The following is a 27,277-nucleotide window of genomic DNA, read 5'->3' on the forward strand; positions in this document are numbered from 1 at the left end:
GGGTGGACGCTTTGGTGGCCGCGGTTACCAAAAAAGACTACTTTGCCAGTTGAGGGAGATGTAGCGCTCAAGGACTCCCAGGATAGGAAACTTGAATCTACGCTAAAAATTTCCTTTGATATAGCGGCGCTTACCTTGCAAGCGGCAGTGTGTAGTTCCTATGCGGCACGAGCTTGTTTGCAATGGGCACAACGAATGGCGGATAACTTATTGGAGTCCGGGATGACTATTCCTTCTGACTTTCCGGTTATGGAAATGGGTTTAGCTTGTTTGGCGGCTGCATTGTATGATATTATTTGGGCTTCTGCTAAGCAGATGTCTCTTTCGGTTGTTGCTCGCTGCTCATTATGGCTCCGTCATTGGGCTGCGGATGCGGCATCTAAACTTCGACTCGTAAGGCTCTTGTTTAAGGATCATCTTTTATTTGGTGAGGATTTGGATAAGTTGGTCAAAGATTTTGGTGATTCTAAAACGCAGAGATTGCCGGAAGATAAACCTAAGGAACCTTTAAAGCCTGTAACTCCCAAACCCCGCTTCCGGGATGTTAGAAGATATAGGCCTGGGAAATCGTACTTTCAGAAAACAACAAACAGACTGCAGACAATGTACAAGATGCAGGCGTTGTTTATTAGTAAATGCAGTAACATATACAACCTTATAGCCAACCAAGGGACCCGACACGGTCCGTGTTTCGGATGACACGCCTTCCTCAGGGGTCCATGATGGTTAAGGTATAAAGCAAACTGCGTAAAAGATAACAAACACACGCCAATCACGATCAAATGGGGTCAAGCAAGTCTTACACAATGGTAAAAAAAAAATCGTACTTTCAGCCATCTTATGGGACCTCCTTTCATTCCAAGCCGAGGTTTCAACAAAATAATTCCTTTCGTCCTGCAAAGCTCCCAACCGCTCAACCTGCCTGTACCCCGGCCGTACGCAGTGCTCATTGACAGGGACAGGGACTTGGCTCTCTCCGCCATTCCCATCGGGGGTCAACTGTCTTCCTTTGTGGCGGAGTGGGCAAAGATAACGTCCGATTAATGGGTGTTGAACATTATTTGAGAAGGTTACAAATTAGAATTTTCTTCTCCGGTCACAGATTCTTTCTTGGTGTCCCTGTGTTCGGGGGCAGCCAAGAAAGAATCGGTTTGTGTCACCCAGATTCTTCTGGAACTAGGGGCGGTAATTCCTGTTCCTCTGGAGCAAAGGGGCCAGGGCAGCTATTCCATTTACTTTGTAGTGCCCAAAAAGGGAGGATCGGTCAGACTGGTGCTCGATCTCAAGCGGTTCAATCAGTTTCTCATTGTCGGACATTTCTGCATGGAAACTATAAGATTGGTTATTGCAGCGGTTCAGCCAGGAGAGTTCCTTACCGCGCTAGATCTCAAAGAAGCCTACTTACAGATTCCCATTTAGTCGCCACATCAGCGGTATCTTCGCTTTGCCATTCTCAGCCAGCACTTCCAGTTTCGGGCAATGCCATTTGGCCTTGCCACAGCTCCGAGGACATTTTCAAAGGTGATGGTAGTTGTGGCAGTGTTTCTTCGCAAGGAAGGCATTCGGGTTCATTCTTACCTGGACGACTGGTTAATCCCAGGACAAGCAGGCAGCATATTCTCTACATGTGGGTGACGTCTTATAGAAACATAGAAACATATAGAAACATAGAAGATGACGGCAGAAAAGGGCTACAGCCCATCAAGTCTGCCCACTCTGCTTATCCACCCCCTATCTATGCAAAAAGCACAAAAAAATAAACCCTTCTCTTTCCTCTGTTAAATCTTATTTCCTCTTCCTCTTCATAGGAATAAGGGTAAGTCTTATAGTCCCACCATATATAGAGACCCAAATAATCAGGACTACTCAAATCAAGTCACTTCACAACCAATCAAGATGACCTTTATTCTATGCAATCACTGTGGCGCTTTAATTCCAAGACATACTATTTGGAGGCTTAAGACTTGCCCCATCTGTCTTCAACTTGCTAGTATTAAGGAGGAGCTCTGCAAACTTAAACAAGAATTGAATACAATTAAAGCAGCTTTCATCACTCCACAAAATCATACCAACTTACCACCTCTACCTCAAAGAATAAAACAGGCCAGGAATAAATGGGTCACAGTAGGCTCAGGACATGTAACACAGAAACATCCACCTTCACAAATATTACCTCTACAGAATTCCTTCGCTCCACTAGTGCACTGCGATACTCAAGAAAACAGAAGGGAGGTGGGACTGGAACCAATGAAGGTAACTCAAGAGAGCAAGCACACCCTAAGCACAAATAAAAAGGCCAAAAACAGAAAACTATTACTGTTGGGGGATTCCATCATCAGAGGCATTAACCTTGGAACACAAGGCGAGGAGACCAAAATAGTGAAATGTCTTCCAGGATCCTCAGCTACCAGGAGTTCCAGGCAAATACAGACTATAATTAAGGAAGAAACTAAGGATTTTAACACTGATGTTGTCATCCATCTGGGAACAAATGACCTGGCCAACAACTCCACACTTGCAGCACAGAAAGCTTTTCGGGAGCTTGGTGAGGGCGTGAAACCTTTTGTAAACACTTTAGGGGGAGCAAAGAGTGAAAAACACAGAGGACTTTAATAGATGGCTCAAAGCCTGGTGTCATCAAGAAGGCTTCAGGTGCATAGGAGGATGGGGAAATACATGGAAGGACAAGAAGCTATATTGCACTGATGGGCTACATATTACTACAGCAGGAAAAAGAAACCTTGCAGAGAAATTTAGACAATATTTTTCTAGGCATTTAAACTAGAAGGTGGGGGTGGTGTATGTACGAAGGACAATTATAGAGACCACCCCCGGTAAAAGAAAAGATGTGATAGTAGTAAAGACTGCAACATAAGCAATATCGGCAACTCATTTCTTAGTATTGCAACGGAAAGTGAAACGAAACAAAAATCCATACGAAAAAGGAGATTATCGCTGAAAAATAGCTGGAAAGCGATGACCACAAATGCTCGTAGTCTAAGCAACAAAGTTCATGATCTGCAAGCCCTGATGTTAGAGGCAGATCTAGATATTGTCGCTATCACAGAGACATGGTTCAGTGAATCACATGGATGGGATGCAAACATACCGGGATATAATCTTTTTAGGAAGGACAGAGATGGCCAAAAAGGTGGAGGAGTAGCTCTCTATGTAAAAATCAATATCCAAGCGACCGAAATGCAAGGGACCTGGGGAGAGGAAGAAGCGATATGGATTGCTCTGAAAAGAGAAGATGGAACTTCTATCTATGTGGGTTTAGTCTACAGACCTCCGACTCAATCGCAGCAAATTGATAAGGATCTGATTGTGGATATCCAAAAGTTTGGAAGGAAAGAGGAGGTTCTGCTGTTGGGAGATTTCAACCTGCCGGATGCAGACTGGAATGTTCCGTCTGCAGAATCGGAAAGAAATAGGGAGATTGTGGATGCCTTTCAAGAGGCTCTGCTCAGACAAATGGTGACGGAACCCACAAGGGAAAAAGCGATATTGGATCTGGTCCTCACAAATGGAGAGAGTATCTCTAATGTTCGAGTGGGTGCTCACCTGGGAAGTAGCGATCATCAAACAGTTTGGTTTGATATAACGGCTAAAGTGGAGAGCGGCCGCACGATACTTAAAGTCCTAGATTTCAAACGTACGGACTTTAATGCTATGGGAGAGTACCTGAAGAAAGAGCTGTTAGGATGGGAGGACATAAGAGAAGTGGAAAGACAGTGGTCTAAGCTGAAAGGAGCGATAAAAATGGCTACGGACCTTTATGTGAAGAAAATCAATAAAAACAAGAGAAAAAGGAAGCCGATATGGTTCTCCAACCTAGTGGCTGAGAAAATAAAGGCGAAAGAGTTGGCGTTCGTGAAATAGAAATAAAACCAAGAAGAGGAGAGCAGAAAGGACTACAGGGTGAAACTGAAAGAAGCCAAGAGAGAGATACGTCTGGCGAAAGCACAGGTGGAAGAACAAATGGCTAAAAATGTAAAAAAGGGAGACAAAAATTTTTTCAGATACATTAGTGAAAGGAGGAAGATGAAAAATGGAGTTGCTAGGCTAAAAGATGCTGGGAACCAATATGTGGAAAGTGATGAGGAGAAAGCAAATGTGCTAAACAAATATTTCTGTTCTGTGTTCACAGAAGAAAATCCTGGAGAAGGACCGAGATTGTCTAGCAAAGTTACAAGAGAAAATGGAGTAGATTATGCGCCGTTCACGGAGGAGGGTGTTTATGAGCAACTTGAAAAACTGAAGGTGGACAAAGCGATGGGACCAGACGGGATCCATCCCAGGATACTAAGGGAGCTCAGAGAGGTTCTGGCGAGTCCTATTAAAGACTTGTTCAACAAATCTCTGGAGACGGGAGTGATTCCTGGGGATTGGAGGAGAGCGGATATGGTCCCTATTCATAAAAGTGGTCACAGGGATGAAGCAGGAAACTACAGGCCGGTGAGCCACACTTCAGTTGTTGGAGAAATAATGGAAGTTTTGCTGAAAGAAAGGATAGTGTACTTCCTTGAATCTAATGGGTTACAGGATCCGAGGCAACATGGCTTTACAAAAGGTAAATCGTGCCAAACGAACCTGATTGAATTTTTTGATTGGGTGACCAGAGAGCTGGATCGAGGACATATGCTAGATGTAATTTACTTGGATTTCAGCAAAGCCTTTGATACAGTTCCTCATAGGAGGCTGTTGAACAAACTTGAAGGGCTGAAGTTAGGACCCAAAGTGGTGAACTGGGTCAGAAACTGGCTGTCGGACAGACGTCAGATGGTGGTGGTTAATGGAAGTCGCTCGAAGGAAGGAAAGGTGAGTAGTGGAGTCCCTCAGAGATCAGTGCTGGGGCCAATCCTGTTCAATATGTTTGTGAGTGACATTGCTGAAGGGATAGAAGGAAAAGTGTGCCTTTTTGCAGATGATACCAAGATTTGTAACAGAGTAGACACCGAAGAGGGAGTGGAAAAGATGAAAAAGGATTTGCAAAAGTTAGAGGAATGGTCTAATGCCTGGCAACTAAAATTCAATGCAAAGAAATGCAGAGTAATGCATTTGGGGATTAATAATAGGAAGGAACCGTATATGCTGAGAGGAGAGAAGTTGATATGCACGGACGGGGAGAGGGACCTTGGGGTGATAGTGTCTGAAGATTTAAAGGTGAAAAAACAGTGTGACAAGGCAGTGGCTGCTGCCGGAAGGATACTGGGCTGTATAAAGAGAGGCGTAGTAAGTAGAAGGAAGAAGGTGTTGATGCCCCTGTACAGGTCATTGGTAAGGCCCCACTTGGAGTATTGTGTTCAATTTTGGAGACCGTATCTGGCGAAGGACGTAAGAAGACTTGAGGCGGTCCAGAGGAGGGTGACAAAAATGATAGGAGGCTTGCGCCAGAAGACGTATGAGGAGAGACTGGAATCCCTGAATATGTATACCCTAGAGGAAAGGAGAGACAGGGGAGATATGATTCAGACGTTCAAATACTTGAAGGGTATTAACGTAGAACAAAATCTTTTTCAGAGAAAGGAAAATGGTAAAACCAGAGGACATAATTTGAGGTTGAGGGGTGGTAGATTCAAGAGCAAGGTTAGGAAATTCTACTTTACGGAGAGGGTGGTGGATGCCTGGAATGGGCTTCCGAGAGAGGTGGTGGAGAGTAAAACTGTGACTGAGTTCAAAGAAGCGTGGGATGAACACAAAGGGTCTAGAATCAGAAAATAAGATTAAATATTGAACTAAGGCCAGTACTGGGCAGACTTGCACGGTTTGTGTTTGTATATGGCCGTTTGGTGGAGGATGGGCTGGGGAGGGCTTCAATGGCTGGGAGGGTGTAGATGGGCTGGAGTAAGTCTTAACAGAGATTTCGGCAGTTGGAATCCAAGCACAGTACAGGGTAAAGCTTTGGATTCTTGCCCAGAAATAACTAAGAAGAAAAAGTTAAAAAATTTAAATTGAATTAGTTTGGGCAGACTGGATGGACCATTTGGGTCTTTATCTGCCGTCATCTACTATGTTACTATGTAATGACCCAATTTCCTTATCTTGACCCTCGTAGGGATCCTACATGGGTATCCCATGTATTCTTAAAGTCTGGCACGCTGTCTGCCTCGATCACCTGCACTGGAAGCTTGTTCCAGTGATCAACCACTCTCTCTGTGAAGAAATACTTTCTGGTGTTGCCATTAAATTTTCCGCCCCTGAGTTTGAGCGGGTGCCCTCTTGTGGCCGAGGGTCCCTTGAGAAAGAAAATATCATCTTCCACTTCGACACGTCCCGTGAGGTACTTAAATGTTTCGCGGACAGCCTCTCAAGCAAAACTTGATTGAAGATCTTAAAGTTTGCTAGTGCTGCCCACGCATGCGTGCCTTCCTGCTCCACTAGAGGGTGCATCCCCTTCTCGTGGTCTTCAGTTCTTAGTTTTCCGCTGAGCCAGAAAGCCCTGTCTCTCTTCTCTGCGTTCTCTAAGTGCCTTTCTAGCACCGCGGCTTCTTTATTTTAATCGGGAGCCGTTGTGCGGTTTGTTTATTGTTTTCCTGTTTCAATCGTGTGTTTTTCTTTTTTCGATTCGGCGACCGGGGGCTCCCGGTTTTACGTGGCCTCTTGGTCTTGGCTGCCTTTCTGACTTATGTCCAGGTTTAAGAAGTGCTCCCAGTGTGGTCGGGTTATTTCTATCACAGACCCGAACCGCTGGTGTATTCTTTGTCTGGGTGCTGATCACCTGACGGACTCCTGCCCTCGTTGTGCCACTCTCCACCTCGGGCTGTTCGCCGTCGTAGGGCCAGGATTGCGGAGCTCTTCGCCATGGAGGCTGCTCCTGCTTCGACCCCGGTCTTGGACTCGACCTCGGCCTCGACGTCGGCCTCGAAGACCTTGGCCCCAGGCAAGTCTCCCTCAAGCTCGAAGGCCTCGGCAGTCTTGACCTCGGCTCCGGGTAAGTCCCCTCTTCCTCCTTCAGGTTCAGCTCAGCTACCGAAGAAGCCTTCCTCGGAGTCTCTGGCCATCCAGGCGGTGAACGTAGTCCCACCGGACTCGACGAGACCATCCGCAAAATCCTCCAAGCGTGCTTCTACAATATGGGAATACTCTTCTTCAAGGTCACCCTCAGTGGAACGCACTGCTGCACCTACCCGGCCTTCCATGGTCATGGTGCCGATGTTTAAGGAGGTGCTGAAGGCGATCATCTCCTCGGAGCTCTCCTCGGCTTTGGCTCAGCTAGCGCCGGCCTCGACCTCGCGCTCTGTGGACCAGCCTGAGCGTTGCGTCGAGGTTCCTCAGGGCAAGGTACGTCGGTCTTGGCGTCTGTCCTCATCGGATTCCTCGCCTCTTCCATCGAGGCACACTTCTCCTTTGAGCCGGCCTCAGTCGAGGCACCGGTCGAGGCACCTTGCAAAGCGTTCCCGGGACTCCCCCTCGAGGCAGGGTAGGTCTCCAGGACCTCACACTACCGGGTCCATTAAACCCTCGGACCTCACCTTGTCCGACCTGAGTCTGATGCGGTCTCCTGTCCGGTCGGGGACCCCTCTCCGCGACGCACCGGCCTTGGGGGACCCTACCTCCTTTTCCTGAGGCTTGTCTTCGGGACGTGGTTCTCCGGGGAGGCGTCGTTGGCCCTCGGTGGCCTGGACGCCTGGGTCCTCCCCTCCGGGGACTTCTAAACGCAGGTTTTCCTCGACCCCATCCTTCTCCCCCCCCCTGTTCTTTTAGCGGGGCATCCTTGGCGTCCATGATGGTGGATACGGATATGCCAGCGCAGTATTCCAGGGAGGCTTTCCTCTCCTTTTCCGCTGCCTTGAGGTCTCGTTCCACCACTCCACATGAGGGTCATTCTGAAAACAGGCCCTCTTTCTTTACAAGATTTGTTCAGGATATGGGGAAAGCGTTGAAGTTGGACCTCCAGTCGTATTTCTTTGGGCGGTGTATATCCAGGGCGCCCAGAATTGTCTGGCGGACAAGTTGAATCGCCTTCTTCGGCCGCACGAATGGTCGCTCCATTCTCAGACTCTGCGGCACGTGTTTGTTCGGTGGGGAACTCCGCAAGTAGATCTGTTCACTTCGCCCCTCAATCACAAGTTGCCTCGATTCTGCTCGAGGATGTACTCCCCAGATCGTCTCGAGGCAGATGCTTATCTTCTCAATTGGACGGGGAGGTTCCTCTATGCGTTCCCTCCCTTTCCTCTGATTCTCAGGACTTTGGTGCACCTCAAATCGGTCCGCGCCACCATGATCTTGATAGCTCCTCGGTGGCCTTGGCAGCCGTGGTTCTCTCTGCTCCTCCAGCTCAGTGTCGGGGATCCTCTGCTTCTTCCTGTTTTTCCTTCTCTGCTGTCTCAGAGTCAGGGTTCACTATTGCATCCCAATCTACAGTCTCTTCACTTGACAGCTTGGTTCCTCTCCTCGGGCCTTCCTCCTTAGATTTCTCTCAGTCGGTGCGGGAGGTTCTCGAGGCCTCCAGGAAGAGCTCCACGCGACAATGCTATTCCCAGAAATGGACCAGATTTGCTGCGTGGTGTGCTGAACGCCGTATGGAACCTTTCTCTGCCTCCTTGTCAGCTGTGCTAGATTATCTGTTCCACTTGTCTCGGTCTGGCCTCAAATCGACATCTATTCGGGTTCACCTCAGTGCGATTGCTGCCTTTCATCGGCCACTTGAGGGGAAGCCGCTCTCTGTCAATCCGGTGATTTCCCACTTTATGAAGGGCCTCTTCAATATTCATCCTCCCCTTAAGCCCCCCCTCCCCCCGGTGGTTTGGGATCTTAATGTGGTTCTTGCTCAATTGATGAAACCTCCGTTTGAACCCATTGACAAGGCTCATCTGAAGTATCTTACTTGGAAGGTGGTGTTCCTAGTTGCTTTCATGTCTGCTCGCAGGATCAGTGAGCTGCAAGCTCTGGTTGCGGACCCACCTTTAACTGTGTTTCACCATGACAAGGTGGTCCTGCGTACTCATCCCAAGTTCTTGCCCAAGGTAGTTTCAGACTTTCACCTGAATCAGTCCATTGTTCTTCCGGTCTTTTTTCCGAAGCCCCACTCTCACCCTGGTGAGGTGGCACTTCACACTCTTGACTGTAAGAGGGCTTTGGCCTTTTACCTGCGCCGCACCGAGTCTCATCGGACGGCTCCCCAACTTTTCATCTCTTTTGATCCTAATCGGTTGGGCTGCCCTGTTTCCAAGCGCACCTTATCCAACTGGTTGGCTGCTTGTATTTCCTTCTGCTACGCTCAGGCTGGTCTCTCGCTGCAAGGTTGGGTCATGGGGCATAAAGTCCGAGCGATGGCGGTGTCTGTCGCTTTCCTCAGGTCCACGCCAATTGAGGAGATCTGCAAGGCTTCCACTTGGTCTTCGGTTCATACCTTCACCTCTCACTACTGTCTGGATGCTTTTCCAGGCACGACGGCCAGTTTGGCCAGTCAGTTTTGCGTAATCTGTTTTTATAACTTGCCAACTTTCCCTCCGTCCCTTTTTTGGTTAGCTTAGAGGTCACCCACATGTAGAGAATATGCTGCCTGCTTGTCCTGGGATAAAGCACAGTTACTTACCGTAACAGGTGTTATCTAGGGACAGTAGGCAGATATTCTCGCAACCCTCCCGCCTCCCCGAGGTTGGCTTCTTTGCTAGCTATCTGAACTGAAGACCACGAGGAAGGGATGCGCCCTCTAGTGGAGCGGGAAGGCACGCATGCGTGGGCAGCACTAGCAAACTTTAAGATCTTCAATCAAGTTTGCTTGAGAGGCTGTTCGCAACGGGGCTCCGTGGATGACGTCACCCACATGTAGAGAATATTTGCCTGCTGTCCTTTGATAATACCTGTTACGGTAAGTAACTGTGCTTTCGGGCCTCTTCAAGACAGGAGAGTCTGATGGTGATCCAAAGAGTAATTTCTCTTCTTCAATCTTTGGGATGGGTGGTCAACTTTCCGAAGAGCTCTCTTATTCCCTCCCAGTCTTTGGAACATCTGGGGGGGGGGGGGGGGGTGTTCGATACAGAAGTGGGGAAGGTCTTCCTTCCCAGAGCTCTGGGAGAAAAGTTGCAGTCTCAAGTTCGTCTTCTTCTGCGGTCTCCCGCTCCAAGAGTATGGGATTATGTACAAGTTCTCGGATTAATGGTGGCAGCTCTGGAGGTAGTGCCTTGGGCTTGCATTCACATGAGACCACTCCCAACGCTCACTTCTCGCTCGGTGGTCTCCATTGTCTCAGGATTACAGTCGTCGACTTTGCTGGACTCCTCAAGCATCGCTCAGCATGACTTGGTGGGTCAGCGGGACCAACCTATTCAAAGGTATGCTGCTAGAATTGCCTGACTGGATCATAGTTTCTATGGATGCCAGTCTGTTGGGTTGGGGAGCTCAGTGCCTTCAGTCCTCGGCGCAGGGGGTCTGGTCTTCGGATGAGGCTCAGTGCTCCATCAATCTTTTGGTGTTGAGGGCGATTCGGCTGGCGCTTCTAGCGTTTCGGGCCTTGATTCAGAATCGGCCAACCAGGGTCTTTTCCGACAGTGTCACGGCGGTGCCGTATATCAACAGGCAGTGGGGTACCCGCAGTCCTAAGTTGGCAAGCGAGGCGGTGGTTCTGCTTCAGTGGGCGGAAGCTCTTTTTCCTCTTCTCTCGGCGGCTCACAATGCAGGACAAGCAAATGTTCAGGCAGACTTCCTCAGCAGAAATCTTCTAGATCCGGGAGAGTGGGAATTCTCCGCTCAGGCATTCCAGCTGCTGGTGCAGTGCTGGGGCGTTCCAGAAATAGACCTCATGGCCTCGTCTCGAAATGCAAAGCTTCCTCGGTTCTTCAGCAGACACAGGGAGCGGGAGTCAGAGGGGGTAGACGCTCTGTCTTGGCCTCGTGGTCGTCTTCTGTATGTGTTTCCCCCTTGGCCGATGATAGGTCTTGTGCTCCATCGGTAGCTCGATTTCAGGGCTCGGTGATATTGGTGGCTTCAGATTGGCTGTGCCGGCCGTGATATGTGGATCTGTTGAGCCTCTCGACGGGCAAACAGTTGCGGTTTCCGGTGACTCTGGATTTACTTCATCAGGAGCTGATAAACATGGAAAATCCGTCCCGCTTTGATTGTACGGCCTGGCTCTTGAAAGGTCGCAACTGAGACGTAAGGGTTATTCCGAGCCAGTTATTTCCACCCTTCTCCAAGCGAAAAAGAGATCTACTTCTGCGTCTTATGCTAGAGTATGGAGAGTGTTTGAGTCGTGGTGTGCTGATCAGGGTATTTCTCCTTTCCATGCTTCTTTAGCTAACATTCTATCTTTTCTACAAGATGGAGTTGCCAAGGGCTTGGCTTACAATTCTCTTAAAGTTCAAGTGGCGGCAATTGCTTGTTACAGGGGCCGCGTGTCTCGTTCTTCCCTTGTGGCTCAGCCTGATGTGGTTCGTTTTCTGAAAGGAGTGCAACATATTTGTCCGCCTGTTAAGAAGCTCTGTCCGGAGTGGAGCCTTAGGGTAGTCCTTGGAGGCTTACAGAAGGCTCCATTTGAGCCTTTGTCCACTGTGACTATAAAAGATGTCACGTTGAAAGCAGTGTTTCTTGTAGCTATGGCTTCAGCCCAGTGGGTTTCTGAGTTGTAAGCGTTGTCATGCAGAGACCCTTTTTTGCGCATTTTGGATTCAGGGGTCTCGATTCGGACGGTACCTTCGTTTCTTCCGAAGGTTGTCTCTGCCTTCCATGTCAACCAGTCTCTCTTCCTTCCTACTTTTCGTAAGCGGGATTGGGGGGGTGCGCTTTTCGTTGCTCTGTTTCCTGGATGTGCGTAGAATTCTTCACTATCTGCAGGTTACTAATGACTTTTGCTGTTCAGATCACCTCTTTATGCTGTTTGCGGGACGCAACAAGAGTATGGCAGCATCCAAAGCTTCCATTGCTAGGTGGATCAGGGAGGCCATTGCTTCCACTTACTTGGTGGTGAGGAAGTGTTTGCCGGAAGGTCTTTATGCTCATTCCACTAGAGCGATAGCTACTTCATGAGCTGAGTCTAGGGGCTTTTCATTGGAGGAAATTTGTTGTGCGGCTACTTGCTCTTCGAAGAATACCTTTTCTAAACAATACAGGTTGGATGTGGTAGCGCGTGCGGAGACTGCTTTTAGTGCTTCGGTCATCTCGGAGGTGACTTTTGCTTCCCACCCTGTTTGAGGATTGCTTTGCTATATCCCACTAGTCTCTACTGCCATTGCTAAGGAAGGAAAAATTACGTCTTACCTGTTAATTTTCTTTCCTTTTAGACGCAGCAGATGAATCCAGAGCCCCGCCCTTTCTGCATATTTTCTGTTGGGTTTGTCTTTCGCATGTTTCAGAAGTTTTGTTATAGTTGGTAGTTATGTTCTGCATGAATATCTTTGAAATTTGCTATTGGAAAGAAGTGTTTTACATTCTGAGAGTTTTCTGGTTCCGGATGCTTGAGCAATGAGCAATACTGAAGCTGCAAGAGACGTTCCATCCAAGACGACCACCTGTTAATCAGTTCTCTATCTCCACCTGCTGGTCAATATGTGCTATCCCACTAGTCTCTGGATTCATCTGCTGCGTCTAAAGGAAAGAAAATTAACAGGTAAGACATAATTTTTCCTTATTATTTATGAATTGTGACTATATAACTGCTCCTGCCTTACCATTTGTCTTCCTTGAAAATCGTTGCTTGGCAGACCTGCATTCTGTTTCATAGAGATTCAGTGTTACTGTTCAATGAGTGCAGGATTTTGAGCCAACATGTGTATATAGTTCCTGCAGCAGACCTGCATCACCTTCCCATTTTGCAAGGAAGGTGTGCAGCTGCTACAAGGACTGGGAATATGTGGGTAGCCAGGTGTTAGCTCTGAGTAATTTACCCCTGTTTTACAAATGTGCTCTAAATATCACGCACTAAACAAGCGCTAAATGCTAACGCGTGTATGTTATCCTATGGACACGTTAGCGCACTCATTGATTCAGCGCGTGCTAAATACATGCTAAACGCTTAGCGCGCCTATGTAAAAGAGGGGGTTAATGTTTGCTTTAAAAAATAGGGGCATTCCATGCTGGGAAAACTGCTGATCGCTGTCATGGGCTTTCTGTGTCCTACATGTTAACATAAGAATTGCCATACTGGGACAGACCGAAGTCCATCAAGCCCAGTATCATGTTTCCAACATTGACCAACCCTTGTTTTTTTTTTTAAATTTTTGATACTGTCCTGTCAACACCAATGAAAAGAAAAATTAGCCTTCCTAGAAGCCAGAGATGACTGTAGCTCTCATATCAGCTACCCCAACCTATGAGTACTAGTGCTGCCTGATTCACGATTCAAATCGGTTCACCGATTCACTTCGGGTGAATCAATTCGAATCAATTTAAAACAAAAAAATTAATCGGCTTCCCGATTCGGCTGATCCTCCCCCCTTGTCCCCTAAAGCAGGAGCGGCAGCGCTGCTCTTGCTGGCCGGCCGCTGCTGCACCTGCTTTAGAGGGCGAAGGAGGAGGGTCAGCCGGTTAGTGCTGGCGTCCAGTTCCCCCCCTGGTGTCTGGTTCCCCCCCTGGTGTCTGGTTCCCCCCCTGGTGTCCGGTTTCCCCCCTGGCGTCCGGTTCCCCCCCCCAGCCTCCCTGCACCGTTTACCTTAAAGAAGCAGCCTGCAGACAAGATCACGATGTTAGCGATCTTTGCAAATTGCTTCTGAGCTGTTTCCTCCGCCGCGATCCTGCCTCTGATGTCAGAGAAGGGGCGGGACTGCGGCAGAGGAAACAGCTCCGAAGCAGTTTGCAAAGATCACTAACATCGCGATCTTGTCTGCAGGCTGCTTCTTTAAGGTAAAAGGGGCAGGGAGGCCAGGGGAGAAAACCGGACGTCAGTGGGAGGCCAGGGGGAGCATGCAGGCCTTCCCGGGGATGGGGGGGGTGAGCAGTCCTTCTTGGTGGGGCAGGCCTTCGGGGGGGGCAGGCCTTCAGGGGTGAGATGTAGGCCTTCAAGAGGGGGGACAAGCCTTCAAGGGGGGACAGGCCATCAATGATAGTGGCACAGCCCTTCAGGGGGTTCAGGCAGGCCTTCAGGGGTGGGGTGCAAGCCTTCAGGGGGAGGTGTAGGCCTTCGGAGGGGACAGACCTTCAGTGGAGGGAGGCCCTGGTGTAGAAGAACACGGAGGGAGGGAGGGAAGGGGAGATTCAAAGAGACATGCATATGCTGGACTTTGGGGGGAAGAAATAATGGGTCTAAAAATAGAGGAGAGAGATGATGGACAATGGGATTTAGGGAGGGAAGGAACAGAAAGCGAGAGAAGTTATACACAAGGGGTTGTGTGGAGTGGGGGATAGAGATACTGGATAGGAGGGTAGTCGGGAAAAGGAAAGGGAGAGATGGTGGACCCTGGGGTGGTGGAGAAGGAGGGAGAGATACTGGATGAAAGGGTAGTTAAGAAAAGGTGGATCTGGAAAGGGAGACAAAAAAAGGAAAGATGCCAGACCTCCTGGGGAGGGAAGAGAAATGGAAGGGGAGGACAGAGAAGACAGGTGGATGGTTAGCACAGAGAAAGAAGGAGACCCTGGCAAGCAAGTTATCAGAAGATAACCAAAGCCTGAGACCAAGAAGATTTGAATATTGACCAGACAGCAAAAGGTAGAAAAAATAATTTTATTTTCTGTTTTGTGATTACAATATGTCAGATTTGAAACGTGTATCCTGCCAGAGCTGGTGTTAGACTGCAAACTTGAGCTAGGATTTAACAGAGAGAGGAAAAGTCTTTTTTGTTTGTTTACACCACTGCGCCAGTGTGGTTAAGAGAAGGCAAAGGGGGGTGAAGAGGCTATAAAATAAACCCACTAGAATCATGGTTACAACCAGATAAAAGCTTAATTTTTTTGAAAAATAACTTTTCAGATTAGTTTTACAGTTATATCAAAAGTTACTGAACTTATGGTAGGGCAGTATATAAAATAAAGTTTATTATTATTATACAGATGTAGAAGTACTATAACAAAAACATAGGTTCTTATAACTGCAAACTGCAAGAGTCAATCCATCCCAAGAACATCCCCCCCGCACCCAGCCTACTGGCGCAGTAGGATGAGTAAACCAAACTAGAAACGGCTAGCAACTCTGTCATGGTCACACACACACACATGTTATTTGCGGTTTTTCCATATTCACGCCTATATCCAGAACGCATCCACGGAGGGAGAAGTGTACAAGGCAGAACCCAAGACACCCATATTATAAAGTCTATTCTGGGACACATATGCCAACAAAAGAATCCTATATTGACAGTCCTGCAATTCTGCTGAACTAGCCCAATATGGGATAGAACCCAGGAAAGCAAAAAGATCCTGGATAGAAATAGTGTAAGCCAAATCAACACTCCAGTGAGCAGCTAGGGTGGAAAGATCTTTTTGTGGCAACTTCTGATGATAGAGTGAAATGGAGGGAGGGATGTCAGGGGGAAGGACCAAAAGATCCTGAATAGTAGTAGCCACAATCGGTGACAACAAAGTAGGTGGCAAGGGACCTATATATTGCCAAAGTTGAAAATAGGCAAAACGATCTGACCAAGTCGGCAAAGGACCCTGTAAGGATTCTAAGCTTAACAAGCTTCCCTTCCCCAACACCACATGCTGCACTCAACTTAAACCTTGTAATTGTCAAGTCAAAAAACAGGGGTTTTCCATGCCTGACAGGAATCCACCATTGCCCCTCAAAGGAAGTAAACAACTACTGCGAGGAGAAAAATGGCCCCAGCAGGCTAAAGACCTCCAGAGTCCAAGCAGAGAGCAAAATACAAGACTGGTTCCAAAATGGGAAGGTAAAACCCTAGCCTCTGCATGCAACATCTGCAATGGACTCAGTAGAGTTAACCCAATCTCCCAAGTGGCACACTAAGCAAGCCATATTATACATTTTCATATCTGGTAAACCCAAACCTCCTTGCTGCCAGTTACCAAACAGCAAAGAAAATTTCAGTTTCGCTTCTTCTCTCCTCCCCCCCCTCCCAGCAGAAGTACCGAAGCATTTTATACAACCGCTGGAGATCCTTACACAACAAATACAAGGGAAGAGTCTGCAAAAAATATAAACATAAATGAAATAGCACTATTTTAAATAAACCTAAGCATCCCATTACCAACAAAGGAAGGGTTGCCCACTGTTGAAAAGGTTGTTTCGAGATGGCCAATAAATGGGACACATTCAGTTGATAAACCTCTTTAGTATCAACACACAAACTCCTAAATATTTAAGTGAATCTGCAGCATTGTGCAACAGGCGAGACTGAGGTATGGATTGTTCTCCAAGAGACATACTAGATAAGTATTCTGATTTAGTGTAGATAAGTATTCTGATTTAGTGAGATTCAATTTGAACCCAGAGAAATCTCCATATTCTGCAAAGGTTTCCAATAAAGCTGGGTTCGTAATATGCGTTAAAATATCAAGTTTCAAGTTTCAAGTTTATTAGGATTTTATATACCGCCTATCAAAGTTATCTAAGCGGTTTTTACAATCAGGTACTCAAGCATTTTCCCTCTCTGTCCCGGTGGGCTCACAATCTATCTAATGTACCTGGAGCTACGGAGGATTAAGTGACTTGCCCAGGGTCACAAGGAGCAGCGCGGGGTTTGAACCCACAACCCCAGGGTGCTGAGGCTGTAGATCCAACCACTGCGCCACACACTCCTACCGTATAATTCACAAGGACTGAAAGTTTAAAAGTCTTCCTGCCCAACTTCACCCCTTCAACTTCCGAAGAGCAAAAATATCTCTAAGTAAAGGATCCAGAACCAAGACAAGCAAAAGGGGGAAAGCGGGCAATCCTGCTTGGCCTCTTATTTAAAAGGCAAGCATATTAAGCAACCTATTGCCAGTATTAAAGCAACTCTGGAGAGATTCACAATGGAAATCCTGGTTGTGTCCATTTAAAGGATATATTGGGAATAATAGGAGCCTGGATGGGGGAGGGGGTTTCAGGTCAGGATCAGCTTCTTCTGAAGGCGGTCTCTAGTTTCCACAACAGTCAGGAGGTGTGGTTGCCTGCCTTTGTTCCCTCAAACAAACATGACCAGATCTGAAGTCTTTAGATGTGCGCAGAATCTTGTTGAAATATTTGGAAGTCATGAAGGAGTTCCAAGTGTCTGACCACTTGTTCGTGCTGGTGGGTCCTGCCCATAGAGGCAGTTTGGCTTAGAAAGCCACCATTTCCAGATGGATCCGCATGGCTATTCATCCGCCTATATTTCAGCAGGAAAGATGCCTCTGATTTTGGTAAAGGCTCATTCCAACAGAGGCGTTTCCTCCTCGTGGGCTGAGTCAGCGGCAGTTTCCCTTGAAGAGATGTGTAGATCTGCTATTTCGTCCTCCTTGCATACTTTTACGAAGTTTTACAGGATCAACATGATAGCCAAGCAGGATACTGCTTTTGGTTCTTCCGTACTGGCAGCCAGCTCATCAGACCCGCCCTGACTTGATGTGACTGCTCTGTTACGCCCCATATGTCCAGGAATAGAGTGGGATTGTATAAGAACAAAAAGAGATTGTACAAAAACAAAAGATTAGGTTCTTGCCTTTGCCAATCTTCTTTCTTGTAAAGCCACACACTATTCCTGGAACCAATCCTGGGAGTTGCTGATTTGTTGATTGCCTTGATAAGTATTGGTAAACTGGACTTATGGTTTCTTGACCAGCCTTTCTAAGAGTAGCATGTTTTTCACTTTGATTTGGGGGTCGCTAGCTCTGGTGTCCTCCTCTGATGGTGCAGGCTGTGTCTCCTTATAGCACTTTTTTTCACGTTTATGCTGTTCGCTAACCCAGTGTTCTTCAACCTTTTTACACCTATGGACTGACGGAAATAAAATAATTATTTTGTGAACCAGCAAACTAGGTCTGAAATTTAAAAACCCCGTTTCCACCCCCCCTTCTCTGTGAGCTCGGTCCCCGCAAACCATCTGATCCTATCTGCACAAGCCTCAGTTATGATTTTATATTTAATGTATTTTAACTGCTATAAAAAAAACCCTTAGCATTCATGTGCACTTCAATCTTCATGTTATGTGCCTCCATGGCGGCATGCCGTGAATGCACAGTGCCCGCCTCAGCTGATTTCCTGCTCCGATCTCCGATGCTGGCTGACTAGCTGCCTTCTGACTACACTGCTGCTACCGGGATGCCTCTTCTTCTCACCCCGGACAAGCAGCAGCAGCTGTGGTTTCATCAAGCAGCCGCAGGGCATTTGCTAGGCTGGCCCACTTCGATAATGCGAGGCGGGCCGGCCTAGCAAAAGCCCCGAGGGGGAACAGGGAAGGGGTGCTGCTGGACAGCGGGAAGAGAGAAGGGCTACTGCTGGACAGGGGGAGCAGGGAAGGGGTTCTGCTGGACAGGGGGGAGGTAAAAAGAAGGGAGAAGGGCTACTGCTAGACAGGGGGAGCAGGAAGCAAAGAAAGAAAGAAAGGCCTCAGCGCCCTATTGTGCTAAAAGTTTACACATCTATTCTAGCACTCGTTAATGTAATGGGCTTAAACACTAGTTAAAGTATAAAAAGAAACAATATTCTGTGCAATTGTCATTTTATAAATACAAATAATACAGAGCATGGATCAATAAAACCCCTGTCTCCCCTCCCTTTCACATATATATCCCCTCTACTATCAAGAAAACTGAATAAACTTACAGAATGCTACACAGAAATATCATGCTAACAGAATACCGCAGTCACACATGACAGGAATAGTTTTAGAAGAGTGCAACTAGGGGGAGAGAACCCTAAGCCAGCTGGAAGCTAAAGAAGCACTGCCTGGGCTTTGCAGTCCCCAGTTATTTCTAAGATCAGCTCTAGCAGGATATATATTTCAAATCTGATATATTCTAATCACCAAAATAGAAATAAAATTATTTTTTTCTACCGTTTGTTGTCTCTGGTTTCTGCTTTCATATTCTTTTCACTCTCTTCCTTCCACTGTCTGCCCTCTCTGTCTCTTCAATCCAGCATCTGCCCCTTCCATCCACTGTCTGCCCTCTCCCCCCTTCCATACAGTATCTGTCTTCTTTCTATGCCCCTCTCCCCTTTCCATCCAGCCTGTCTTTTTTACATAATTCATTCCAACTTCACTGCTCTTTCATTTTTATCTCTCCTACACCAGATCTAGCATTTTTGTCCCTTTCTGCTTATTTCTATGCTGACCCCTTTCCCAACATCAATGTCTCTACTTTCTCATTCCTGTCTCTCCCCTTTCCCTCATCTGATCTCTCCATTCCACCCTGACCCCTTCCCCTCCTCTAATCTCCCTGCCATCTATTTCCTTCCTTTTTTCCTTCTCCCTTCCCAGTAACTCTCTTCCTTTCCATCCTCCCCTCCCAGCAGCATCTTGCCTTCTCCTTCCCTCCAGGTCCAGTAGCAGCTGCCCCTTTATTTTCCCTTGTCCAGCAGCATCCTAGACTCCTTTCCCTCCTCAGATGCATCTCTCCTCCTTCCCTCCAGTTCCAGTAGCAACTGTCCCTTTATTTTCCCTTGTCCAGCAGCTTCCTAGACTCCTTTCCTGCCTTCTCTCCCACCATTATCTCTTATCCTTCCCTCAAAGTCCAGTAGCAGCTGTCCCTTTATTTTCCATTGTCCAGCAGCTTTTCAGACTCCTTTCCCTCCTCCCCTCCCAGCAGCATCTCTCCTTCTCCTTCCCTCCAGGTCCAGTAGCAGCTGTCCCTTTAATTTCCCTTGTCCAGCAGCTTCACAGCCTCTAACAGTGGCTTTCTCCCCTCCCAGTAGCTCTAGGTACTTGCCAGCACAGGATTTCACTAAGGCAGCCTTGGGTTCTTTGATGGGTTGTGCCGCCTCTGAGGAAAGAGGAAGTTGCATCATCAGAGGCGGTCCGCGATTCTGCAAAAGTCCCAAGGCTGCTGAAGTGAATCGCTGCGCTGGCAAGTACCGAGAGCTGCTGGGAGGGGAGAAAGCCACTGTTGGAGGCTTCCCATGATCTCGCCGGCCCTGCAACGGCAGGAAATTGCACCTCGTCGATCTCGCCAGCTCTGTGCGGACCGGCAGGAATTTTCTGCACACAGGCACTGGTCCACGGACCGGCAGTTGAAGAACATTGCGCTAAACTGTTTCAATTTTGTAATTTCCTGTTATGAGCAGATTAGATGTGTTTGCCTGCCTTGTTCTCTACAGGTATAAACTGTCTGCTTTTGACAAACTGGTGACCAGTGGGCAATCCTGAGGTAAAAGGGGAGGGTCAAAAAAGAATTATGTAATGAGGCTTCCTATAAACAGTCTCATGACATGGATTTACAAGAAAGAAGGTTAGCAAAAGTAAGAACCTAATCTTTAATTATCCAGCATCTAACAGTTCTCATGGGGTATTACTGTATAAAGCATTGCAAGAAATGTGTCTCGGTACTGCAGTATATTCACCTTCTACTAGACTCAATTTGAATTCAATGGTGTCTGTATCTGCTGTGTATACATTTGTCTTTTGGAGGTTATATGCCAGTTGAGAAACGTACTGAAATATCACACTGAAATCTGCTCATAGTATTTGCTGTAATGTTCTGTGACCTGGAGGATATGCAAGATAATTCAAATTTTAGAAAAGAGTACAGTGTGTGGAAAGGTTGAAAACTACTGGCCTTGAGAACTACCATTTTCTGTCAGTTGCATATTCCTTTGTTCAATACTGCCCTGCCTTTTAGACAAAGTGGTTCATTGATGTGAACTGCATCCTGAATACTTTTTCTTAAAAATTATATACAGTATAATGATGCTCGTTAATCAGCCAGTACAGAACTCTATGGAGCACTCCCAGTCCCTGAGGGCATAAATAACAGTAGTTAAAACCAGGAATCTAAATAGGGCAGAATGCTATAAGCAGGGCATCTGATATAAAAAGTAACCAGCATTCAGTTAAGTGTTGAGGCCTTTGCAAAAAGGGTGAATTATATACCAAGAAGTAAGTTTTAAATGTTGAGAGGAAGGAATTAGAAGCTTGCTATCCCATCTGGGAGATAAATTACCACATGTTGCACCTTTTCTTTCTCTAAAGATACTTCAGCCTCTCACCGAGTTTTGTTTTAAATCATTTGTGTAGAAAAGGCTTTATATTGAGAGTATAAACTAAAATTATATAGAACTGTGGTAATCGTATCTTATGTTTTAATGCACCTGTCTTCAGATGTCGGACCTACGTAATTTTGCTAAAAATATACATTTTTAAAGTTTTATTTTTCTCATTATAAAATCAGATAGATGCCAGTTAATATCAGCTTTAGATTTTCAAATGACAGCAGAATATTTTTCACAAGTACTCTGATCACCTTTAATGTACTATGAGTTTGATATGCTTAGTCATAAAAGGCAGTGAAGGCTACTAATGAGACCTTTTGAATAGGTTAAAGAAAGATGGTGACAATCATGATACAGATTTTAAAATCTGAAGAACCTCACTTTCAAGTTCTGCATGGAGTTGAAATTTTAATTGTGATACAGTACTGAGGTGTTTGAATCTCAATTCTAGCTTCAAAATGTTCTCTTAAAGCATAAGAAATAAGATTGCATTTCTTAACATTTATTGTGAATTGGAAGTCTGACACTTTACTTGTTAAAGGGGATAACAGCCTGACTTGTACCCACTATTACTGAAAATAATTGGCAGAACAGTTTAATGACTGATAATTGGCAGAACAGTTCATCACTCACTGAATGAGATTAGGAAAATAACTTGTAAGATAGTAGGCTCCTTGAGGCAGGTATGTAGTAACTGTATCAGCCGTGTAATTTTTAAAAGGGTTGTTTTGGTTGGGTTGTTTTTTTTTTTTTTTCTTCATACAGTATAACAAGATGGCATGCACTTCTAGCCATACAGGCAATCTCAGGGGTATATTTTATAAAATAAATACCATATATACTCAAATATAAACTGATCCGAATATATATATGTCATCAGGGACGCGGCAGAGGAAATTAGGCCAGTAGAAGACCCGAAACAGCGTTTACTATGCCTGGGACGCTGCTGCTCCTGCCGGGTTTGTCAGCCCTGTAGCAGTGGGAGGGTCAACGGGGGTTTCAGTTGTGCCTGGAAGGGTTGGCCGGGGGGGGAAGGAGTCGGGTGGGGGGAGTCAGGCAGGCATCATAGGGGGGGAGGTTCAGTGGAAGGGGAATGGGAGGCAGGCAGGCTGGCATCGGAGGAGGGGTGGGGGGTTCAATGGAAGGCAGACAGGCAGGATGGCATGGGGGGGTTCCATGGAAACATGCTACTCAGGGGGATGGGAGGCAAGCAAGCAGGCAGGCAGGGGGATGGGGGGGTTTCAGTGGAAGGGGAATGGGAAGCAGGCAGACTGGCATGGGGGGGTTGCTGGAAGGGGGATGGGAGGCAGGCAGGCTGGCATTGGAGAGGGGGTGGGGGGTTCAATGGAAGGCAGGCACGCAGAATGGCATCGGGGGGGTTCCATGGAAATATTCTGCTCAGGGGGATGGGAGGCAGGCAGGCTGGCATGGGGGGGTTTCAATGGAAGGGGGATGGGAGGCAACGGAGGGGGTGTCGGAGGGGGGAGGAAGAAGGCACTGGGGGCACTAAGGACATAGAACGGGGTACTATGGACATAGGAAGGGGCACTAAGGACATAGGAAGGAGCCACAGGGACATTCACAGACAGAAAAAATGACAGAGAGGCAGCATGCAAGGAGAGAGAGACAAATAAAAAAAATACCCAGACAGACAGATATGAAGGGAAGGGAGGGGCCGACAAAGAAGAGGACTCGAGCCGCAAGGAAGAAGCTGGGCCTGCCTGCCTGTGGGGAACGCTATAAGGGAAGGGGGGGCCATGGAGCAGGCTACACCACGGGAAGGGAAGGGAGAGGAGCCGAACGGAGCAGCTAGATCGCAGCAGGCCACAACACGGGGGAGGGGCCAAACAGAGCAGGCCAGATCGCGGTAAGAGAAGGGAAGGGGTGGGGGAAATGCTGCAACTGCTGCACAGGAACCTGGAGGGGAAGCCAAATACTGCTGCTGCTGCACAGGGAAGTCGGGGGGTGGGGGGAAGGGAAATGCTGTTGCTGTTGCTGCTCCACAGGGAAGTGGGATGGAAATGCTGCTGCACAGGGAAATGGAGGCAAAGAATGACTGACAGACAGCAGGAGGGAGGGAGACAGACAGAAAGGAAGAAAGACACAGGGGCAGGGAGAGGGACAGAAAGACAGACAGAAAAAGGGAGCCAAGGAGAGAGAGAGAGAAACAGCGGGGGAGAGAGAGAGAGACAGAAAGAAAGAAAGACAGACAAACATATATTCTAGCACCCGTTAATGTAACGGGCTTAAAGACTAGTGGTATTAGAAGTACAAATGGAGTAGTTTGCATTCCATTTTTCTGCCTCCATCTCAAATCTATCTTTCCAAGTCTTCTCCTTCCCTCCATCTGTATGCCATCATCTTCTTCTTGCTGCCCATGGCCTCCCCTGCACTGTTCCTTTGCTGCAGTCCATCCAAGTGGAAACAGGAAGTTGCTTCAGAGGAGGGTGGGCCGCGGCAAAAGAAAAGTACAGAGGAGGCCACCATCTTAGGTACTCCTATCCTCCACTACTCGCTTCTCCCTGTCCCAGATTGACATTGCACTTAGCTCCCAGAACATCAGAACGGATGCTGATGCTTTGTGCTGGGCTGATGAAGGGCCTTGAGCATCTGCACATGCACAAAACTTGCTGGCTCCCACCCTCTCCAGGATTGCATCTGCGCATGCTCAAGGCTTGCTGGACTCCCTTCGAGAATCCCAGAGAGGGTGGGAGCCAGCAGGCCTTGAGCATGCTCAGAAGCTCAAGGCCCTTCAGCCCAACACAGAGTGTGGGTGTCGGCTTCCAGAGCATCAGGCTGTAAGTGCGATGTCAGTCTGGGGCAGGGAGGAGCCGGGTAGTGGAGGTTAAGAGTGCAGGTCATCAGGGAAGGGGGGAAATAGGAGTGCCAGTCATTGGGGGAGGGGGGAGAGATAGCAGTGCCAGTTATGGAAAGGGGGTGGAGGGCATTTGGAGGGTTAGAAAATAGCATTGTTGGTCATTAGGTGGGGAGTTAAAAAAAAAAAAAAAAAAAAGCACCATCATCCAAAGGAGGCTTGAATATAAATCAAGAGCCCCATTTTGGGTCATTTTTTGGCCCCAAAATCTCGGTTTATATTCAAGTATATACAGTATTTAAAACTATCCTGTTGTGAGCAAACTGCCAACACAATCAATCAGAAAACTCATAGAAATAATTAGCCAATGATAACATTTTAATGAAGGACCATTAGCAGAGAACTTTGTTTGCTCAATGTCAGTGTAAAACTGTTACCAAATATTAGTCATCAGTTTGTACAATGTCCATAATTAAAAAAAAAAAAAGCAAAAAAAACCCCAAACCAACTTAAAAAACCTTTCTTGTATGAAATTCATTTGCTTAGTTCTGTAAAACTGCTTCACAATCAGTATCTCTCCAATTCAAGCTTTTCAACTCTTCACTGATTATTCACTTTCTCTACTGAATATAAAAATGGTAGCATTAATAACTAAAGTCACAAGAGTATGTTCAATCGATAACGATCAAATCAGAGTCAACCAGATGGTAGAGTTAATTGGCCAATTTTCTTAAGGGAGGAGTGCTGCAGGGATCTATACTGGGTCCGGTGCTAGTTAACGTATGTATAAATGATCTGGAAGTTGGAACAATAAGACCCCCTTTATCAAGCTGTATAAGGGGTTTTATCGCAGACCGCTGTGGTAAAAGCTCCGATGCTCATAGAATTACTATGAGTGTCTGAGCTTTTTACCACTGTGGCCAGCGATTTAAACAAAAACTTAATGCGGCTTGATAAAAGGAGATGGGTAAGTGCGGTGATTAAATTTGCAGATGACATTAAGGGCTCCTTTTACTAAGGTGCGCTAGTGGTTTTAGCGCGCGCTACAATACCACACGCGCTAAATGCTAACGCCTCTATAGAGCTTACATTAGTATTTTTTGTTTAGCGCATGCAAAAAAGGCTAGCGCACCTTAGTAAAAGGAGCCCTAAATGTTACTGCTGGTTGCACTTTGATAGATGGCCTGTTTTGTTCCACTTTGTTATAAGTTTTGATTAACATTGTTTATTATACTTATTACAGAGCAGAACAGAAGTATCTTGTCAGGGAAGTTCCCCATACCCCTCCTCCTTATATTTCCTATTGTAGTGGTTATTGATTGCTTTGGTACAAACTGAAGAGAGGCAGTACAACCCACTGAGGAAGAAGGCGGAGTTGAAGAAAGTGTATGATTTTTTTTATTTATTTTTCATTTTTTTGCAACAGCTTGCAATTGGGGAAAGTTAACCCATTAACTAGGACTTGTATGCCCTGCTAACAGAAAGAAGATTATTGAGGTAAGAAACTAATCTTCCTTTGTGTTTTTCATTTTTATTATTTTATATTTATTTAATCATGTTTTGTTTTTTATCATATTTATCATATTTTATTTACATTAGGGTTTGTTTGTTTTTTAAATTAAACTACATAGTGTTTTTTGTGCATATGCAGAATATAAATGCTTTCAACATTTAGGGCTCCTTTTACAAAGGCACGCTAGCGGGGTTAACGCACGCAACTTATCACGCGCTAACCCCGCGCTGGCCAAAAGCTACCACCTGTTCAAGAGAAGGCGGTAGCGGCTAGCACGTCTGGTGTTTTAGCATGTGCTGTTACGCGTGTTAAACCGCTAGCGCGCCTTTGTAAAAGGAGCCCTTAAACTTAATATAAGATAGCATGTCTGCTTACCCAAACATATGGCTAAAGAGCAAGTAATTGTTTTGATATTCCATTATATTCAAGTGCTTTCTTCCCCTAGAAGGCTCACAATTTCTAAGTTTTGTGGAGTAATGGAGGGTTGAGTCACTTGCCCAGGGTCACAAGGAACTGCAATGAGAATGAAACCCAGTTCCCCGTATTCTCAGCCCACTGTGCTAATCATTAGGCTACTCCTCCATATATAGTAGAATTAAAAAAAACATACAGATATGCTAAAGAACCATCAATAGATCTTGCCAAAAAAGTAGATTTTGATTGCACCATTACATCTAATTACCTTCTGCATTCATTTGTCTGATTGTACGTATATATATTCTGGTCTTTGCTTTATCTATGATTGTAATTCATTCAGCAAGTGCTGTATATGCTAGTTCTTTTTAGTAATCTGGTCTTTTTGTCATATATATCTATTTTAGGGACCTGCAAAGCGCACAGAATCTTTTGCCTATCTTTTGAGACAGTCTCCTTTAATTCAGTTGGGACCTGCCAAAGATAAAATAGCCATTGGCAAAATCATCCATGTTTTGGAAGATGACCTCTACATAGAATTCGGAGGCAAGTTTCATTGTGTTTGCAAAAAGCCAGAAAAGGATGCAAAGTAAGTATGGGTTAATATAATAAATTCCTCCTGGGGTTTTTTTTGGTGTGTGTGTAACATTTTGATTCCATAATAATAAACAGAAGCAGATCACCAGTCTTGAAGAGAAGCATGGTTTAAATTAACCAAACACCCAATGTGCCCACGTTTCACCCTCAGGCTTTCTCAAGAGTGAGAACTATAGGGAATTGGTGACAAATGTTTCCCTATCAGTCAGCACATATATCCACTCAGCAACTCACAGCCCTCTCTCCAGTCCAGCAACATTTCTTCCTCAAAAAGGAAATGCTGCTCGACTGAAGAGAAGTACAGTGGTACCTCGGTTTACGAGTGTATCAGTTTGCGAGTGTTTTGCAAGACGAGCAAAACATTTGCAAAATTGGCGCTTCGGAAACCGAGCTTGCCTTGATTTGCGAGCGGTGCCCCCCGCGATCCGGCACCCTTCCCCCCCAGTGATCCGGTATCTCCCCACTCGCGTCGCACTCCCCCCCCCACCGCGATCAGAAATCCTCTAGCACTCACCCGAACACGCTGCTTACTCCCATCTGGCCGTCGGCACCGGCACCAACGCACAGAGCATGCCGGTGCCCGAAGATCTACGTCTTTTTCTTTGCTGGTCCTTGAGCATCTGTGCATGCTCAAGGCCTTCGAGTTCACGCATGCTCAAGGCCTAGCAAAGAAGAAGACGCAGATCTTCCGGCACCGGCATGTCCTGTGCGTTGGTGCTGGTGTCGGCGGCCAGATGGGGGTAAGCAGCGTGTTCGGATGGTATAAAGTCTATGCTGTACTTATATTACTTATACCATTTGATATTAAGCATCATTTGTAATTGAAATTGTTACTATACATTATAAAAGATTATATACCAGATACACCTAATTCACACATACCCATACAGTCTGATCTCTCTTCCAACTGACAAACTGCCATAGAACTTCAGGAGCT

The 27,277-nt window shown here is 46.5% G+C and overlaps 1 protein-coding gene across 3 annotated transcripts in view; it reads left to right on the forward strand.

Annotated features, from left to right (window-relative positions):
- MRPS28 (mitochondrial ribosomal protein S28) overlaps window positions 1–27,277 on the forward strand; it is a 282,541-nt gene that overhangs the window by 29,935 nt on the left and 225,329 nt on the right. For all 3 annotated transcript variants that reach the window (XM_033933285.1, XM_033933284.1, XM_033933286.1), the window contains exon 3: window positions 26,151–26,332. In XM_033933285.1, the coding sequence (XP_033789176.1) occupies window positions 26,151–26,332 (182 nt within the window). The remainder of the gene's footprint in view (window positions 1–26,150; window positions 26,333–27,277) is intronic.

This window comes from Geotrypetes seraphini, chromosome 2, assembly GCF_902459505.1.
Source record: "Geotrypetes seraphini chromosome 2, aGeoSer1.1, whole genome shotgun sequence".
Classification (NCBI taxonomy): Eukaryota; Metazoa; Chordata; class Amphibia; order Gymnophiona; family Dermophiidae; genus Geotrypetes; species Geotrypetes seraphini.